The sequence below is a fragment of the Astatotilapia calliptera genome, chromosome 16, assembly GCF_964374335.1.
Source record: "Astatotilapia calliptera chromosome 16, fAstCal68.1, whole genome shotgun sequence".
In the NCBI taxonomy this organism is placed as follows: Eukaryota; Metazoa; Chordata; class Actinopteri; order Cichliformes; family Cichlidae; genus Astatotilapia; species Astatotilapia calliptera.
The window spans coordinates 11,477,247-11,496,440 of NC_137437.1; the positions used below are offsets into that span (position 1 = coordinate 11,477,247).

The 19,194-nt window shown below is 41.0% G+C and overlaps 1 protein-coding gene across 2 annotated transcripts in view; it reads left to right on the plus strand.

The window, feature by feature from the left end:
* Nucleotides 1-19,194, plus strand: part of plcl1 (phospholipase C like 1) — a 143,076-nt gene that overhangs the window by 116,703 nt on the left and 7,179 nt on the right. The window contains exon 12 of one of the 2 annotated variants that reach the window (XM_026146001.2): nt 6,486-12,718. The exons of the other annotated variant lie outside the window; for it this stretch is intronic. Within the exon in view, the coding sequence (XP_026001786.2) occupies nt 6,486-6,692 (207 nt within the window). The 3' untranslated portion in view covers nt 6,693-12,718. Of the gene's footprint in view, nt 1-6,485; nt 12,719-19,194 lie in introns of those variants that run through there. 2 annotated transcript variants of the gene reach the window in all.

The window sequence follows — 19,194 nt, forward strand, 5'->3', positions numbered from 1 at the left end:
ATACATGTCTGGGTCAAAATATGTACAGCGTTTCACATTTGAAGTCAAGGGAAAGAAAAAAGAAAAGAAAAAAAGGGGAGAGAAAAAAAAGGGAATACAGACATTAATTATTGTGTTTAAAAACAAAATGTGATCCCCCTTTATGTAATAGCACAGCAAGGTCACGAGGTAGGTGATCAGGCAAAGGCTACATGTCCTACAGAATGCATTACAATTGCCCTTTATGATGGCACTAAGGCGCTCCATTGTCACACCTTGAACATTTCTCTGTACCATTGTGTAACAGTGGGGGGCTGTCTCTGAATCCATTGAAACAGTACACATCGCCTCGCTAAATGTAAAAGTTTACCTAACAAAAGCATCTGTACAGAAGACAGAGAGAGCCCTTCTATAGATAGACCCAGAACGAACAGCCCAGGGTTCAGTGGGATCGACTGGAGAAGGATTGAGCGAAGCTCTATAGCAATATTTTTCCAAAATCTAGTAATTAAAGGACATTGCCATATGCAATGGTAGTAGGTCCCCACATCCGTATTGCACTTTACACAAAGAGGAGAAATCTGAGGATGAATTTTATTTAGAAACTCTGGCGTACGCTGCAGTCTATGTAAGATTCTGTAATGGCTTTCCTGGAGTCTGTTACAGGAAAACAATTTCTTGGCAGATCTAAAAGTTTTGGACCATGCTTCTGCACTAAGCTGAACTTCCAGGTCGGTTTCCCACCGAACCCTGGCCTTATCAGTGGTTACAAAATTCAAAGACAATAACTTCCCATAACAAAGAGAGATAAATTTCTTTTTTGTGATTATTTCGTCATTAAATTTAAGAAGAAAGCTTTCAACAGGATTCAAAACTGGTTAATTGGCTGGAAATTTAAGGGAATTTACAAAGTGCCTTACTTGTAGGAACCCAAAGAAGTGTTTCTGTGGTAAATTATATTTAATTTGAACTTGATTAAAGGCCATAAAACCACCCCTTTCAAGCAGATCGCAAATAAATCTTATATTTTTAGAACACCAATCATCAAATATACTATACTTTCCTCCCAGGTCAATACCTGGGAGGAAAGCTTTATTCCTAATTAGAGGTTGTAGTGCACTAGAAAAACCTCTTCTTCCGACGTGGACAACAATATTATGCCAAACCTTAAGTGTAGGCATCAAAATGAAATTATTTCTGACACCAAGAGGAAGGTCAGCCAGATCAATAGATAAAAGACTAAGAAGCGAAAGAGGGTCACAGCACCAAGTATCTACCGGTGGCTCGCCTTGGTACAGAAAGGAATGTAACCACCCTGAGATTATTTGTGCATGGCAAGCCCAGTAATAATATAAAAGGTTAGGAAGTGCCTGCCCCCCCTCATCTGTAGGCAGTTGTAAAATCTGTATCTTTAGTCTAGATTTCTTCCCATGCCATATAAATTTAGAAAGATATCCCTCAATCTCTGAGAATGTTTTTCTGTTGATCCTGACAGGCAACATTTGTATGGGATATAATATTCTGGGTAAAACATTCATTTTGATTAAACTTATTCTACCCATCCAAGACAGGAGGAGGTCAAACCATCTATTGAGGTCATTCTTGATTGAGCCCACAATTGGTTTAAAGTTCAACTTGTACAACTCTGTTGTGTCTGCGGACAGCCTGATACCTAAATATGTAAAACCAGTGGTTGACCACCTGAAAGGAAAATTAGGAGGAGTGTCCCACCTCCCCCCATCACCCAGTGGCAAAGCTTCAGATTTATCATAATTTATTTTATACCCTGAAAAAAGGCCAAATTGATTAATGATATGTGTCAGTGCAGGAATAGATTCTTAGTGGCTTAGTTTCTTAGTTTCTGGCTTAGTGAGAAAGAGCAAGACGTCATCTGCGTAAAGGGAAATTCTGTATTCAGTATTCAACAAGGTTACCCCACAGATCTCAGGGTCAGTTCTTACAGCCTCTGCCAGTGGCTCCAATGCAAGTGCAAACAGTATGGGAGAAAGGGGGCATCCCTGACGCGTTCCTCTACCCAGTGGAAAAACATCTGAGACCGAGCCGTTAACCAACACCCTTGCAGCTGGGGCCCCATACAACAGTTTGACCCACTTGACAAATTCAGATCCCAAACCAAATCTTTCCAAAACATCAAATAGATACTCCCACTCCACCCGATCAAATGCTTTCTCAGCATCCAGTGAAATTGCAAGAGCCCTATAATTGCAAATCTTGCAATCTACACCGAGTAAACTTATAGGTCCGTAAGATGTACACAGATCTGCAGGTTTATCCTTCTTTAAGATCAGGGATATATGGGCAAGGTTTAAGGTGGGTGGAAGTGTGCCCCTCTCAAGAGATTCTACATAAATTTTTAATAAAGGACCCACCATAAAACTCTGGCCCAAACCCGTCAGGGCCTGGAGCCTTTCCACTCTGTAAGGATTTGATTGCATCTAAAATTTCCTGCGCCCTAATAGGACTGCAAAGATCTAATCGACTTTCCTCTGATTGTATAGGGAGATTAACATTATCAAGAAACAATTTCCTAGCGTCTACAGTATTTTGACACTCAGGGGAATATAAGTCCTGATAGAACTCTTTCATTATTTTGCTGATAAGTTTAGCCTCGAATTGTAAAACACCTTTCTTATCTTTTAGAGAGGATATTGCATAAGAGCCCTTTTTCCCCTGGGCAAGTCGGGCAAGTAAGCGTCCAGGTTTGTTGCCCGATTCAAATAATCTATGCTTTGCATAGAATATTGCAGTTTCCGCTTTCTGAGTTAGTACGGTAGTTGGTCCAGGGCTGATCTGGCTGCATCCAGTTTTTTAAGCACAGAAACAGACGAGGATTTCTTAAACTCCCTCTCCAAGTTAGTAATGTTGCGTTCAAGTACTAACTGTTTGGCTAAGGTGCTCTTCTTTTTCGCTGAGGTGAAAGAGATAATAGAGCCCCTGAGAAATGCCTTACCCGCCTCCCATAGAGTAGAAGCATTAACCCCCGGTAAGTCATTTGTAGAAAGAAAAAGTTCCCACTGATCTTCTAAATATTTTACAAATTCAGGGTCACTAAGGAGAGCTGGGTTTAGCCGGGCCAGTGTCTAGACAAGGGATCATAATAAGGTGGTAATAACTCCATTGAGACTGATGAGTGGTCTGAGAGAGCGCATGTGTTGATCAAACAACCCCGAGTTCTGTCAAGGACAGATCTAGAAACAAACATGTAATCAATTCTGGAAAAAGAAAAATGGGGGCGTGAGAAAAATGTAAAGTCTTTCACATGTGGATTACAAACTCTCCAGGCATCAAAAAGACCAAGATCTGAGCAGAAGTCCATTGCAGCCTTTGCCATTTTTGAAGGTGGTTGAGATTTTGGTGGATTATAATCAGTTTCAGGACTCAAACCACAGTTAAAATCCCCACCAATTATTACGTGATTCGGACACACAGAGGAGGTTTTTGCCAGAAGGTTTGAATAAAACAATCTATCAAAAGTATTTGGTGCATAAACACTTCCTAATAGAATTTGCTCCCCATATAAAAGCCCAGTAATCAGAATAAATCGTCTGTCCGTATCCCTTACAATAGTATTTAGAGTGAATGGTAGATTTTTATGGATCAATATTGCAACGCCTACTTTTAGAGTTAAAAGAGGAATAGTAAATTTGTCCCACCCAATCACGCTTGAGTTTTAAGTGTTCAGAATCTGTGAGGTGAGTCTCTTGCAGTAATGCAATCTGCACTCTATCTTTTTTGAGTGAGGAAAGTATTTTGTGTCTCTTAAAAAAGTGATTAATTCCCTTGACATTGAGAGTTATAATTTTAATGTTACTCATTGTAAAAGTTGTCAGTCATTGGACAAAAATCGTCAACCCGAAGCAAACAAAAGACCAATCATAATAAACTTTTAAACTTTTAACATAATTTTTGATGATTTTTTTGGATACGAATAAACGGATCTGACCGATCAGACCTCGGCATTTGGTGAAAGTACGCTTGTAGCTCAGAACAAACATTGGTACTAAATAACAATAACATAACATGTACAATGATGTGGAAATAATACTGTTTTATAGTATTATTATTATTATTATTATTTATTTATACTATAATTATACTATTTTAGCTCAGGCACACAGATAGATGCAGCTTCAGCTCCTGGATCAGCTTCTTCTCATGAGGATTGGATAAATGCAGAATATCTGTGCCGTACTTTTCTTGTTTAAAAACATCAGGGCCAGGTCATCGTGGCTAGATGTCGACTTCTTTTTTTAAATTTTTTAAGGACATATTTCCTGTAACAATGCAATTAGTTCAGTGTGCGTATATACACTGGACACGTATGTATATATGTTACCAAAAATTCATAATTTGCTGTTGCTTTTTCACAGCGCGCTCGGTCTCGGCCTTAGGTCCTCAAAGACTCTTGGCTCAGTTTGTTTCTGCATGATGTCAATCAGAGGCAGCCAATCAGAAGAAAGTTGACGTAAAGAAAGAGGAAGGGAGTTAATTTTACAGTCACACTCGGTCAGGCAGTGGTTGGTCTATAAAGGGTTAAGCAGAAATTCTCTTTCATTATTTACATTCAAAGTTGAGCCACAACCTCATAGATTCGAAACACCAATTCCTCCACAATTAATGATGTAATTCAGGGGTGGGGAACTCCAGGCCTCGAGGGCCCGTGTCCTGCAGGTTTCAGATGTGTCCTTGATCCAACACAGCTGATTCAAATGGCTAAATGACCTCCTCAGCATGCCTTTAAGTTCTCCAGAGGCCTGGTAATGAACTAATCATTTGATTGAGGTGTTTTGACCCAGGGTGAGATCTAAAACCTGCAGGACACTGGCCCTCGAGGCCTGGAGTTGCCCACCCCTGATGTAGTTGCTGCAGGACATCAGTTTCATGACACTTTTCATAAAGCAATAGAACCAGAATAGAACAAACTGAGTCGAGTCCTCGATTACAAATGTGTCGACAATCTCTCTGCGTTTAAGAATTGGCTGCAGTCAGTTTGAGTCGGACTGTAACTGTAGACAGGTTGGCTCCCACTTTGAGACCTGTGTGCAATCGCCTTGCAATCTGAAGCAGTCCAAGAGGTTGAGCATGCGGTTGAGGGCATGTCTTAGCATGACTATGAGCAATCAATCATTGAATTAAAAAAAGTAATGCAATCATTGGGCAAACTCCACATTTTCCTTGTTGCAAGGAGGCTTCTGTCCTATTTTCACTCTTGCTGAGCCATAAGGCAGCTTGTTATAGACAGAGCCGAACCAACGCCAAGAACGAGATAAATAAGGATTCATCTTGTTTAGGGCTGCCACAAACGATTATTTTGATAGTCGACTAGTCACCGATTATTTTTGCGATTAGTCGACTAATCAGATCATGCATCCATTGGATGTAAAACGTACAGCTTATTGCACCAGCATGTGTCTGCTCTTATATAACTATCATTAGCTTACAGCTAGAAGTGTTTAAGGTCTGTGCTAACTAAAAATAAAGACAAGATGATAGTTTCTTAAATTTTAATGAAATTTGCAGATTGTTTCGTTGGAGTTTAATAAACTCAGCCGTCTGCTCCTTGCTATCTAAAATATAACGGGACACCGCAGTATATTCTCGAGGATCTCACACTTCTGATAATCAGTTGTCTGCTTGACGTTTATTCAGCTGTGTAAAAACAATACAATAACATTTTTAAGTTATCTAAGTGACTTATGTATGTTTAACCTGAGTAGCGAAAGACAGCGGTGGGTTTGAAAACGATTTGCCAGGAGTCCGGTGTTCTCACGGCTCTAATGAGCCTTGCCCCCGGCTCGCTATCGAGCTAGTGGGTAACAGACGTCTCCGAAAACGTCGGAGCGCTTTTGAAAATATGTGGTGTCTTGATAAACTGAGCAGATATTTGAGGTTTACACAGCTACATTCTCCTCTGAAAATATGTTAAACGTTTATTTTGTGACCCAGAAAGAATAATAAGAGTAATATTAAAACTAACTAGCTGCCGCCATTGTTGGAAACTGAGCTGGGCTGCGCTATGAATTCTGGGACAGAGCTGCTTCTTCTTCTTCGGGGTTTAACGGCAGCTGGCATCCTTGTACATGCAGTGCTGCCATCTTCTGTTTCAGTCCCTTATTACACTCTTAAATCCTGCTACTTATTCTTGCGTCTTTTGTGCTCTAACAAAGCTTCAAACGACGTCGTCGACGATTTTGATAGTCGACGTAATCGTGACTAGTTGACTAATCGTGGCAGCCCTAATCTTGTTTGGAGCTGGGATCGTGCAGAGCTGCTACAGGGGAGAACAAGAATAAACATATGGAGCCTGAAATGAGCAGAATTTCAGCTTTTTACATACGAGGAGAATTCCCCCCAACACCTCCTGCATACACCCGTCCCTAATAACAAAAGACTATAAAACTATTTAAATGTTACCTTTTGCTTTCATTGAAGTTCATGACTTTGCAGGTATGAGTCAGACTCACGCGTCTTCCTTTGTGCTGCAGGGACAGAGCGATCTGTTACGTGGGGCTAAGATGGATTCTCTGGATGCCCTGAGGCAGCTGGCTCTGGCCTGTGAAGCCTGTGGACTCACCTCCTCCTCTTCTTCCTCCAATTCCTCATCCTCCAATTTCTCCACAGTTGAGCTGCACTACTCCTCCCACCCCCTGTCCGGCCGCCGAAGCAGCACACACGGCAACGGACGCATCTGAGACCCACCTGCCCACCCCCCCCCCCCACCCCCCGGGTCCAACACACTGCCAAAGATGAAAAGGGATTGAAAAGAGTAATTACAGAGGATAGCAGACAGAAAAAGAAAAGAAAAACCTGGACCTGGGTGTGTAAAGCAACAGATTAGACATAGATTTCTCTATGCTAGAGTGTATTCCTGTATACAGTGCAGTAAATGTGTAGACTAAAGCCTTACGGTGAGTCCAGCCTGCAGAGAGGCTCCTCATGAATGTCTGCCGGTGGAAGAAAGACGTTAAACACAGGAACTTAATTTTCTGAGAGCTTAAATCAGCATTTAAAAGTCAATAGTTTCTTCCTCATTAATGAGGAAATCAGAGACAACTTAGTAGTTTGTGACACTGGAGCCCCAGATGATGACCGTCATATTACTGGTGTTTCGTTTCAGAGGTGAAGTTTTGGAAAGGAGCGAATGTAGAGCTGTTAGTTTGGCCTGTCCCTTGGGAAGGCAGCAAAATTGCCTGTGTGTGTTGGAAATGGTGGAAAGGTGCAATAACAGATTGAGAAAACCTCACAGGTGGAGAGTTGCTGATTACGTTAGCCTAGAATTTTAGTATTTTAGACGTAGCTGCAGAAACGTTTGCAGTTGCTTAATATTTAAAAGGAAAACTGAGGTTTAATCCAGTTAGGATGACCACCGATCAAGTAGAGTATATACTAACATGACTGACAGTTAGTGTTATGATCACTAACCTCTGTCCTTTCACCTGAATAGTGGAAGTATCCTTTTTCTGACTCGTTCTCCTTAAAGCATAGCAGTGTCTGCCTAATTTCTTCACAGCATTCAAACAAAATGAGCTTCAGATGGAGAAAAAGGATCGTATCTCAAATATGAAGGCTTATTAATGAGGTTTGAGAGTTTGGAAAGGTTGCAGGTCAAATCAATCCAGCCGTTTGTGTAATGTATCGCTTCTTTCCAGACTGCAATCTCTTAACCTCTGTAGGCCTTATCTGCCCTGTTTGAGGATTAATGCACTTACTAGATGCCCTTGTATCTCCGAGTACACTCACACATTTCTCCTTCTGGTTTGTGTGTTTGTGCAAAGAAAGCACCAGAAGCTTGCACGCACACACACACACACACACACACACACACACACACACACACACACACACACACACACACGCAGGTTCTTATTATCTCCACGCAATGGCCTGTGGGGCTGTTGGCATTTGTTGTTTGTTAGTGTGGTAATTGGAGAGGATGTGTATGTAGTACTGCATGTCTGCTGTGTGGATCTTGTTACCACCTCACTATGCTGACATGCGGTGTAATGAAAGCTCAGAGTCTGTGGAGGAAGAGCGGCTTCCTGCAGTTTGGATGAAGTTGACTACACTGGTGTAGCAATAATTTCAACTAAAGTAATACACAAAGACTGTATAACTCAACAATAGAATGAACTGTGCAACTCAGTTATAAAAGAAATCAACTAAAACACATGTGATATGATGTGTGGCAGGGGCTGTTCATGGTTGTGTCAGTGATGGTGTTCTTCTGTGTCTGAGCATTAACGTGTGCTTCTTTTTAACACGGGAAACCTGTTCTTAAACTCTGCTGATTGGGGCCAATCTAGCATGACTCCAGAAACTCTCAGCTCAAGCTTTTTAAGGGTGACATGTCTTAAAGTGGGCCTGTTCCACTCCAGAACTCTAGTAGAGTGGCTTTCGTGATTTATGGTAAATAAAAATATTCCTTATTTGTCTTATAAAGTTGTTTTACTTCTTCTGACCAGCTGCCCTTTGCAGATTTGGGGCTTCTCTGCTCAAAGAGCTGTGTGCCTCAAATGACCATATTAGGTAAATCCTGTCCTGTCTGATAGCCTGTCATACGGAGCCAAGAGTAGAAAAACTGTGTGAAACAGAGCAGTTAGAAGCAGACGCTTACTCACTCATTTGAATATTTGGCCACGTTTAATAAGAGCAGCCACCGCTGGGACCATAATGACAGAAAATAGGTACCTTTGCAAACAACACTGTTTTCTTAATTTTGTTTGAGATACAATAAAAATCGCATCTTAGTTCTGCTGGATTGACTTGTGATTGTAATCCAGTGCCGACCAACTTAAGTTCCACCTCCGTGTTTGAAGGAGGAGGCATCTTAACCTAACTTAAGACTAAAAGACATTTTGAATGTTTCTTTTGCCGTTTCAGGAGAGCAGGTACGTGGGCCACGGCTAAATATTGGAGCTTAACAGCCAGTGGCATTTTTAGAGTAGACAAGATATAATGAGAAGCACAGGGTTTACTAACTGACTTAGTCCTGTGCAGACGTGTATGTGCAAAGCTACTGTATCTTCTGAATGAGTCTGCCGTGTTTTGTAATAACCTCCTTCTTACCCCCTACTTCTCTCCATCCTCTTGTTCCTGCTGCTCTTCCCGAGACTCCAGGTGGGCAGTGACAGAGCTGGTGTACTGAGTCATAGCCACAGGAGGAAGCTGACCTAATAACATTTCCATGTTTTTCTTTGGGTGTGTGTGAGTGTGTGCGTGTCTGTGAAAGGGCTTCACAAAGTAGAAAACAAATAATGGCGAGAGAGCAAAGGTTGCAGAATAGAAGAAGTGTCTGATATTGGCTGCATGTGTGGGTCGGTGGGCACACCTGCAGAGCTTCGTAATTGGCCGGGAGCAGTAGACGTGGTGACAGCGCCTGCTGTTTGGGTCTATTAATAACACTCTGACTCACTGGAGGCTTCAAGATGTGAGTTTGTGCTGGAGCGCTTATGTTTGTCACCATACAACGGTGCCCTAATTCCTCACCCGATGATGCTGGATTTCGGTCGCTGGTGTTTCGGGTCCTCTGTGGAGGATTACTGCCCCCAAGAGGCAAGTTTGTGAATGCTTTCATCGGGTCATAGGAGGTGTTGACTGCCTAGAGCTCTCCAGGACTGCAGGGAGGATCTCTCTGCATTAATGGTCTGTGAGCTGCAGGTAAACAAACCACAGTACTAGCTTTTCTGTGTTAAGTTAAGCTTATCCTTGGAATAACTCATCATGTGAAAAAGTATTAGCATCCCACGGAAATTTTTTTTAAAAATATATTTGGACAAGTAAACACTAGATGAGCTTTGAAACAGTGCCTAAAGGCAGGGTGTGAGAAAAACACAGGGTTTAAAAACTTATTAGGCTGTTTGCTGATGAGTTTGTGCACAGATGATGTTTCTGTCTTAGAGGACTCCACGGTGAAAATTAACGCTTTTTATTCAACATAAAGTATGTAAACTTTGACATCTGAAGTTAGTATTGATAAATGATAAATGGGGTGGTACTTCGCTACTCTGTGCACAAAACACTCTTGTCTGCCAGCTCATTCCATAATCCTCCATTCCTTCTTTTTTAACCACCCCCTGTTGATTTTCTAGTCTTTACATCATCACCTCATCAAAAGGGCCTTGCATACATTCCAATCAGTCTCTGATCTCACACATAATTAATAGCTGAATCAGTGTCTGGAATCGACAGTCCCTAAGGTAGTGAAGCAACCCCAAACCGATTATTTCCACCTCCATAGTTCTCATGAGGTTCTTCTTCCGAAGCTGCCTTTGGTCATTCCTGATATAATGACTGAGCAACTCAGCCAGTTTTGTTCTGAGCTTCTTTTTCAAACAGTAAACCCTTTTTGTGGCACCGTTAGTTGCAAGACTTAAAATCCTGGTTTGTCTTTGCATCAAATGGTGTATATAATATCATAATATCATATCATATAAGTTGGAAAACATATGAAATCAATTACCAGATTTGTAGACATTCACAGCTGTGAGTATGATGGCAAAGTCTTCAGGAGCACAGAGAACAGCAGAACGATAAAAATGGGAGCCCCTAATGTTATGGACATTACGTTTTCTATGATGGAACTGACAAAAACCAAAAAGAAAATAATAATTTTAAGTTTTACTTCTTTTAAAATAGGCCCTGTATTATTATTTTTACTGTTTCACCTTCAAATGTTTGCTTGTCCAAATATATCAAGAAACTTTTATGAAGATCATAAACTTCTCTTTGACGTAATGAGTTTTATGCTCTATTTATAAAGCTCGTGATCACTGAGCTGATGCATTGAACAAAGGCAGTATGTAAGCCAAGAAAAATGGCTGCTTGATCTCTTTTTTGGAATTCGACCTCTGTGGCGTGTCAGGAATCTGCACCTGAACCCAAATGTGTAGCTGGATGAATCAAATGAACCAGATCTTTGTTTCTTTTTGTCGCTTGATCGAACCCATTTACTTCTATAATAGCAAAACATATGAGAAATTTTCCAATGAGTGTCCTTTTATACCTTCCAGGCAGCTATTGCTTTCATTTGGTATCTGTATGGTATGAAAGTCAGCTTCCAGGTTAAACCAGTTCAGTGAACATCCTGCTCAGGTTTATTTTATCAGTGATATTATTCTACAGATGCAAGCAGACAGAAAACAAGCAATATTTTCATCAACACAACAGAGAAAGTTCCCTTTCTCAAAACCCTTTTTGTTCAAGAAGCTACCAAACCGACATCACTACGTGCATTGTGATTAATGTGATCAGTGCAACACTGTGCAACAATCAAAACCATCTTGGGACTTCTCAGTAGCACACGGTTTTCTCACAAAAACATTTTCTTTTTTGTTAAAGGTACTTAACAAGTACTTTGTTATTTACATTTTTTTTTTCAAAAAATAACCAAAGGTTTGAGCAGATTTTAAAGAAACAACCTTTCAGTCTTTAACCATCTATTACTGTTGTGTTTACCCGCTGGTAAAATGCTCCCACCTGCTGGTGAAAGCTTGAAGTACATTTAGAAGGGGCTAATTAAAAAAAACTAAATTGTGCTTTTGTTGCGCACAAGTTAATAAAGCTGAGCATGTCGTTCACTGTAGTTTGTTTCAAGCAAGGGTGAGGTCAGTCATGAAGATCTGTAGTCACTGAATTCAGCTCGCAGAAAGAGTGGCATTATCCTGGGAAGAAAAGCAGGGTTCAGCTAATCCAGCACTCGTACGTTTTGTCTTCACGTCACCTCGTGTGATGATGGCCAATGTCAGATGTTTTGCAGTATTAAACCTTCAGTGTTTACCTCTGCCAAAGGTACTGCAGTCACCATTCAGTACAATGCTTTACATTCAGTGCATTGCATCCCATTGGTAACCCACTGCTGCTCCCGGATCCTTGAAGCTATTTCCCTTTATGACTTCAAAAGTGGGAACACATCCACGGAAAGATTTCTCTCTCACTGTGATTCAATATTTAAGCAGAATTCTGGTTTGTTTCAGATATTTCCCATTATTGTGCCAATTGCTGCTCCATGAATCGTGCTTACTCTGCCCTCCCCTCCACTGTAATGATTCAGTACAAAACAATATCAACAAAAAGTGTTCTTACTTGAGTCTGTCTGATTGAAACACAATAATGGGAAATATGCAAGGTTAAAATAAGCCACCATTCACCCATTAGGTGTGAGTTTGAGGTGTGGGAGTGGTAGACTAGCCATGTAAAAGATGGGTGCTACAATTGTACTGCAATGTACCTGTTAATCCATGTGTCTTAACTTAGAGCTAACCCTCCCTGTACTCTTCAGCGTGTGTGATGCTACCAGTGGTCAAATAGTGCTTAACGTTCATGTGAATAATCGGAGAGTTGTTTATACCTGCCGTAGTGACGTGGACAAACATGTGAAACACTTGGAAATGTGTAAAGGTGTTTTAGGTTTCGTAGGCTAATATCTGTGGCATCTACAATGTGTGTATTGGCCTGTATCTGCACCACTGACCTTTTAAACCAGTGCAGTTCCCTCAACTGTTCTCATAGTCCATTGTGTGTTTTTGTAAAGCTGACAGGAGAAATAAAGACCAAAAGAAGAAAAATATTTATTGAAGTGTGTTTTAAAGCTATAAATATATATAATTAATTAAATGGACCTTGCTTTTATTTTGAAAAGCTACTGTGTTTTCTATCTGACTAATAATCAAATATAACAGTATGTATCCCAGCTAAATAAAGACTTCTCTTCCTGACCAAATCTTCTGGTCGTGTATACTTGATCTCGTCCTGCTGCAGGTATGTTTACAATATATGCACCTCTAACATATAACTGTCATAGGGCTTGGCATGGTGTCATGCAAGTCTTTTCTAATGCTGTAAAGTCAGGACGGCTCCAGAGGTTTCTCCTTGGATTATACTTGCTTGCTGGTATGCACACAGACAAACACCATGGCTGTAAGATGGAAGTGTAGTTTCTGACAGATTTAAAGACAAGTTAGCAGCAAAAACACTAGAGCTTACTGACAGCAAAGTCTTATTGAATTAGTAAAATCAGTGAGGATGTGGCAGGTGATTGGTGTGTGTGTGTGTTTGGAGGAAGGGGGGGGGGAGACACATAAAAGTGACTAACAAAGTACAACAGGAAATGACCAAAGGAGACATTAACTTAAGGACAAATAGAGACACAGATAAAGAAACACAGGAAAAACAGTAAATGTATAACTTATACAACGTATGATGCCATTTTAAAATACATGTTGAACACATGAATGCACCGTTTGTTTTCCAAATCAGATGTTAGTACAGTAGCAGGTGTAGCTGTGCCAGCATGGCTGTGGTGAGTCCTCAGTAACTGCTTTTCAGTAGCAGGCCTGAGATACTGAGAGGTTCATGTCCTGTGCATGATGTTAGTCCATGTTTCCAGGAGGGGGAGCCAAACATCAGGCTATTTTCTCATTGGGCAAAACTTATCCCACCATTCAATGGTTTATTTTAATGTCCACTTTATGACTTTAGGGTTTTTTTTTTTCACATCTTTGATTTTTGTGCATATATGTTGTTGAGCCTTTCTAATTTCATGGTGCAACACTGCATAGAATCCAAACACACACAGATGTTCTGTTTATTATTATTACGGGCGATCGTGGCTCAAGAGTTGGGAGTTCACCTTGTAATCGGAAGGTTGCCGGTTCGAGCCCCGGCTTGGACAGTCTCGGTTGTTGTGTCCTTGGGCAAGACACTTCACCCATTGCCTACTGGTGGTGGTCAGAGGGCCCGGTGGCGCCAGTGTCCGGCAGCCTCGCCTCTGTCAGTGCGCCCCAGGGTGGCTGTGGCTACAATGTAGCTGCCATCACCAGTGTGTGAATGGGTGCGTGAATGGGTGGATGACTGGATATGTAAAGCGCCTTGGGGTCCTTAGGGACTAGTAAAGCGCTATATAAATACAGGCCATTTACCATTTATTATGACTTATATATCAAAGGTTCATATTAGGGACACAACAAACAGTTATTACATTTGTTTATTTAATCTGCTGATTAGTTCTATCATTAGTCAAAAGTGATAAATATTTTTAAAAATTGTAAAAACAAACATAAAATAAAAGTAATTAGAAATGTCCATGCTTCCATCTTCTTGGTCTCCAAATATCCAACAGGACTCTAGTGACTCATGTAATATTGGGGTCAGATTCATATTGACCCATGTAAATGGAAGTTTCTTAAATAACTTGGAGTCAGCCTGCCTCAGCCTGATTCAGCTCCATGGTGCTGAGCCCGTACGTGTTGCAGGGACTTGGTCTTCTGGGCCGAAGATGGTTCTTCATAACTCTGGCTGGATGCTGGGACAAATCAGATGCCTGCCTCCCTCCCAGCACGATCTGTCAGTGTTGTGATGTTTAGTCTCCTAATCTAGAATGAAGGGCAGCAAAGTCTCAGTCTTTTCCCATCCCCACCCACTTTCTCTCCCTCGAGAGGTGTTGGGCAGCAGATGGGAAGTGATGGAACTGCGTGGTACTGTAGGCAGTGACATGGCAAGCTGTCAGGTCCTAATGCAGGCTAACATCTGGAGGTTGTTGTCCATGTCACTTCGGGGTCCTCTAGCCCAGGGCGAGAAGCCACCCTGTGGGACATAAACCCAGGGCCAGAGCTGGGCTCTTTTGACAAGGAACTGTCGACGATGGGAGTCAGCTTGCCTTTGACTTCATAAGGAAAGTGAGAGATTAAGATTTAGATTGTACTAGGGGGTAATACTAACTGAACTCCAGTACAGTGTGACGGAGCAGTAACTAGTTTAAGTGGGCCATCAAAGTAAAGGTTCTCAGAAAAATACATTTAGTATGAAACTACATGGCTCTGCATATATCATGAAGCAGCTTTTACAGTGTATTTATCACAGGAAACAGCTGTCACAATCTACAAATAGACCATCATAAGACATCCTCGGCGAGCGGGTGGTGTAGCCACGGCTATAGGCACAGCAGGATAATACAGAGCCCGTTAAAATCGTCAGTGCCATCGAGGCACTATGCTATTAGCGCTTCATGCTTGCCTCGAGCATCCAAGAAGCAAGTGCCTCTTCTATTTTAATGACAGCCCTCACCCAGAGGTAATTTCACAGTGATTAAGGCAAGAGGAAAAAAATTATGTCTTAAAAGTCTCTAAATTGCATCTTATTTATCCACCTTTTAACTAACTACAAAAGGAAGACAGACAATGGCACTGCATGTTTCTACCTCTCCTGGTGAACAATTATACTTGAGACATTATCTGGTCCATTGTTAGATGGGTATTAAATATGGCACCCAGGAGATATGACAGAGTAAAGCTTTGATGGAAAAGTTAAGATGAGAGAAATTAGATGAAAAAACAACAACTTGAAATTATTAGTTTTGAGTGTTTTTTCTTTCTTTCCTCAGATCAAATTCAATCTGCCTGATCTAAACACGAGCTCTGGTTTCAATTTTTAGTGTAGTGTATTTTTTAATTGTTTATTTTTTGTGTAACCTTTATCCCGTGTCAGGTTTATCATTTATTCATTTATTTTTAGCCCATGTGACGTAGCATGACTCAACACATAGCTTTGGCCTAAATACTGGTAAGCTATTCAAATTGCTGGCTCCAAAACCAACTCAGTCCCCTTGCCAAAATGTAAAAAATTGTAAAACCTTTGGTCCTGGTATGTGGCAACTGTATGCATGATTTTTAGGTAGACCTTTAAAATGTTTTATGGCTTAATGTCATGCATAATCAATGGCCTGGCCATTTTAAGTGACTGCTTGGGTGCAATTTGTTTAGTAGTACAAAAATGTTACAGTGGGCACTGTCATTGTTTGCATTGATACTTGAGTGCAGGTGTGCATTGCTCTGGAATCTGACTGATCTGTTCCTGTTGGACTTGGAACTAATAAATCTTTAACAACTGCAGCTTTTACTGAAATGTAGGACGACGAGACTTCTGGACCCACTTTGAGTCTATGGATGGACTGTCAGAGTTATGAAAGTGCAAATAGCAGCGCACTGACAGAATAGGTTATAATATAATTTAGGCTATTATTTTTGCTAACTAAAAATGACATTTCTGTCAGCTCAGTTCAATTGTATTTTATTTATACTGTGATAGATCACAACAGCAGTCACTTCAAGGCACTTTATCATTCTAAGGTAAAGATCCAGCAATAATACAGAGAAACCCCAACAATCAAACATCCCCATTTAAGCAGCACTTGGTGACAGTGAGAAGAAAGAACTCCCTTTTAACAGGAAGAAATCTTCAGCAAAGTCAGGCTCAGGGAGGGGCAGCCATCTGGGGATCACGGTATTCTCTGAATTTTCCTTGCTAACTAAACTCAATGCTACCAACTGCTCCTTTTCATTTAAAAAAAACAAAGTTGCACCAGTCAAACTGGCCGACTTGTATGTACATAAACATATGTCAGCTCAGGAATTGCTATGCATTCTGGGTTGTCACCGCCGTGTTGTTTTTCATACAAAACCAGAACCAAAACAAAGTCAGACCCTAGCAGGTGATAGGGAGGAAAACAGAATAATGAATGCATGAAAAAAGCATCCAAATGACCCGTGACACAACACAATACAAAGAGAAGCTAAACAATGAGGAAAAGGATTGGGAGAGGTCAATCCACAGAGAATGCTTACTTTATTTTTAGGAGCTACTGAGTCAATTTTATTGATAAAGCATCAGGAAGCAGGAAGAAGATTCATAAATGGACAAACGGCAACAACACTCAGATGGTACTAAGGGATCAAAATGTGTCAAAAAGATATTCTCCGCACTAATGTAGCCTCAAGTTCAACTCGTTATCTAACAGGAGTCGATGTGGTCTTCTGCTGATGTAGCTCATCTGCTTCAAGATTTGATATGTTTTGAGTTCAGGGATGCTCGTCCGCATACTTTGGTTGTAATAAATGGTTATTTGAGTTACTGTTTTCTTCCTATCGTCGAACCACTCTTCTCAGCCCTCTAGCATCCGTAAGGTATTTTTGCCCAGAGACCTGCTGCTCACTGAATATTTTCTCTTTTTCTGAACTTTCTCTGTAAACTTCAGAGGTGGCTGTGTGGGAAAATTCCAGGAAATACTCACACAAACCCCTTTGGCACCAACAACAGTGACATATTCAAATCACATAAGGTTTATTCACTGTTCTGATCTGATCGGTTTGAAGTTCAGCGAGCTGTTTGGACCATTAAGTTCCTGCCATGTGGCTGATTATATATTCAATTCAATTCAATTTTATTTATATAGCGCCAAATCACAACAAAAGTCGCCTCAAGGCGCTTCATAGATACAGAGAAAAACCCAACAATCATATGACCCCCTATGAGCAAGCACTTTGGCGACAGTGGGAAGGAAAAACTCCCTTTTAACAGGAAGAAACCTCCGGCAGAACCAGGCTCAGGGAGGGGCGGCCATCTGCTGCGACCGGTTGGGGTGAGAGAAGGAAGACAGGATAAAGACATGCTGTGGAAGAGAGACAGAGGTTAATAACAGATATGATTCAATGCAGAGAGGTCTGTTAATACATAGTGAGTGAGAAAGGTGACTGGAAAGGAAAAACTCAATGCATCATGGGAATCCCCCGGCAGCCTACATCTATTGCAGCATAACAAAGGGAGGATTCAGGGTCACCTGGTCCAGCCCTAACTATATGCTTTAGAAAAAAGGAAAGTTTTAAGCCTAATCTTAAAAGTAGAGATAGTGTCTGTCTCCCGAATCCAAACTGGAAGCTGGTTCCACAGAAGAGGGGCCTGAAAACTGAAGGCTCTCCCTCCCATTCTACTTTTAAATACTCTAGGAACAACAAGTAGGCCTGCAGAGCGAGAGCGGAGCGCTCTAATAGGGTGATATGGTACTACAAGGTCATTAAGATAAGATGGGGCCTGATTATTTAAGACCTTGTATGTGAGGAGCAGGATTTTGAATTCAATTCTGGATTTAACAGGAAGCCAATGAAGGGAAGCCAAAACAGGAGAAATATGCTCTCTCTTTCTAGTCCCTGTCAGGACTCTTGCTGCAGCATTTTGGATTAGCTGAAGGCTTTTCAGTGAGTTTTTTGGACATCCTGATAATAATGAATTACAGTAGTCCAGCCTGGAAGTAATAAATGCATGAACTAGTTTTTCAGCGTCACTCTGAGACAGGATATTTCTAATTTTAGAGATATATGCATCAACAAGCAGTTGAACAGGTGTACCTAACACAGTTGTTGCTTTCAGACTACTATTTTTTTTTTTTTTACCTCTTTATATTATTTAAACATAACAGTTTTATGTTCTCTTGCTCTCATTAACCTGTTCATGTTTGTGATTGGTCAGATGCTGACAGCCCCTCCCTTATCATGTGAGCTCACGTACAGCCAGGCTGGGAACCCCTGGTTTGACTTATCAAGGTGAAAATAGCCTCAGTGTCACTCCTGAGTACAGGCCCCTGTACTCAGGGGACACTAAAGAGTTCAGAAAAAGAACAAAGAAAGAAAGTAAAAACACAGAAAGCCACACGAGGAACTAACTTCTAAAATAAAACAGGAAGTAAACTGAATGAGGAAGAGACATACCAAATACAAAATAACCCTGTAAGAAGTCATAAGCATCATTACGACCTAAAAGCCAAACAAAGCGCACAACAGAAGTAAACACTGTTACAACTTTGTCAGCCAAATACTTACTTTTAATATCATCCCCGATGCTCTTGACTGCAGCCTGATAAGCATTACAAATGAATCCTTTGCTTTTGCCCAAGTTCCAAAGTCACAAACAGAAACTGTCTCTAATTGGATGAATCCCAGAAATGAGTTTCATGAACTGAGGAGATGAAGATCGAGGCCCCATCAAGGCATTTCGTCTCTATCAAATCACTCTCCATTGTGCCAGCTGGAGAGGAGCTTGGAGATACGGATAATTACGCTCACCAGAGTCCATGTCGCACCTCTCTATACCCTCCCTTTCTCAAGGAGGACAAGTTCCTCCTCCCCTACCTGAGCAATCACACACCATCTTCACAGATATTGTATTATAATCACGGCCATTCACAACTTGCTAAAGTTTGAATTTACCACTTCCCATTATCCTCCTGAATCATCCCTCCTCCTCTACTCTTTTCATTTATTTTCTCTCTTGATTGCACGTTTTCGGGCTCATCAGTCACTGTTAGTCACATAGTCCTTTACAAGTGATTGAAACACTTGCATACTGAATTGTAGTGACTCTTTTTTTCTT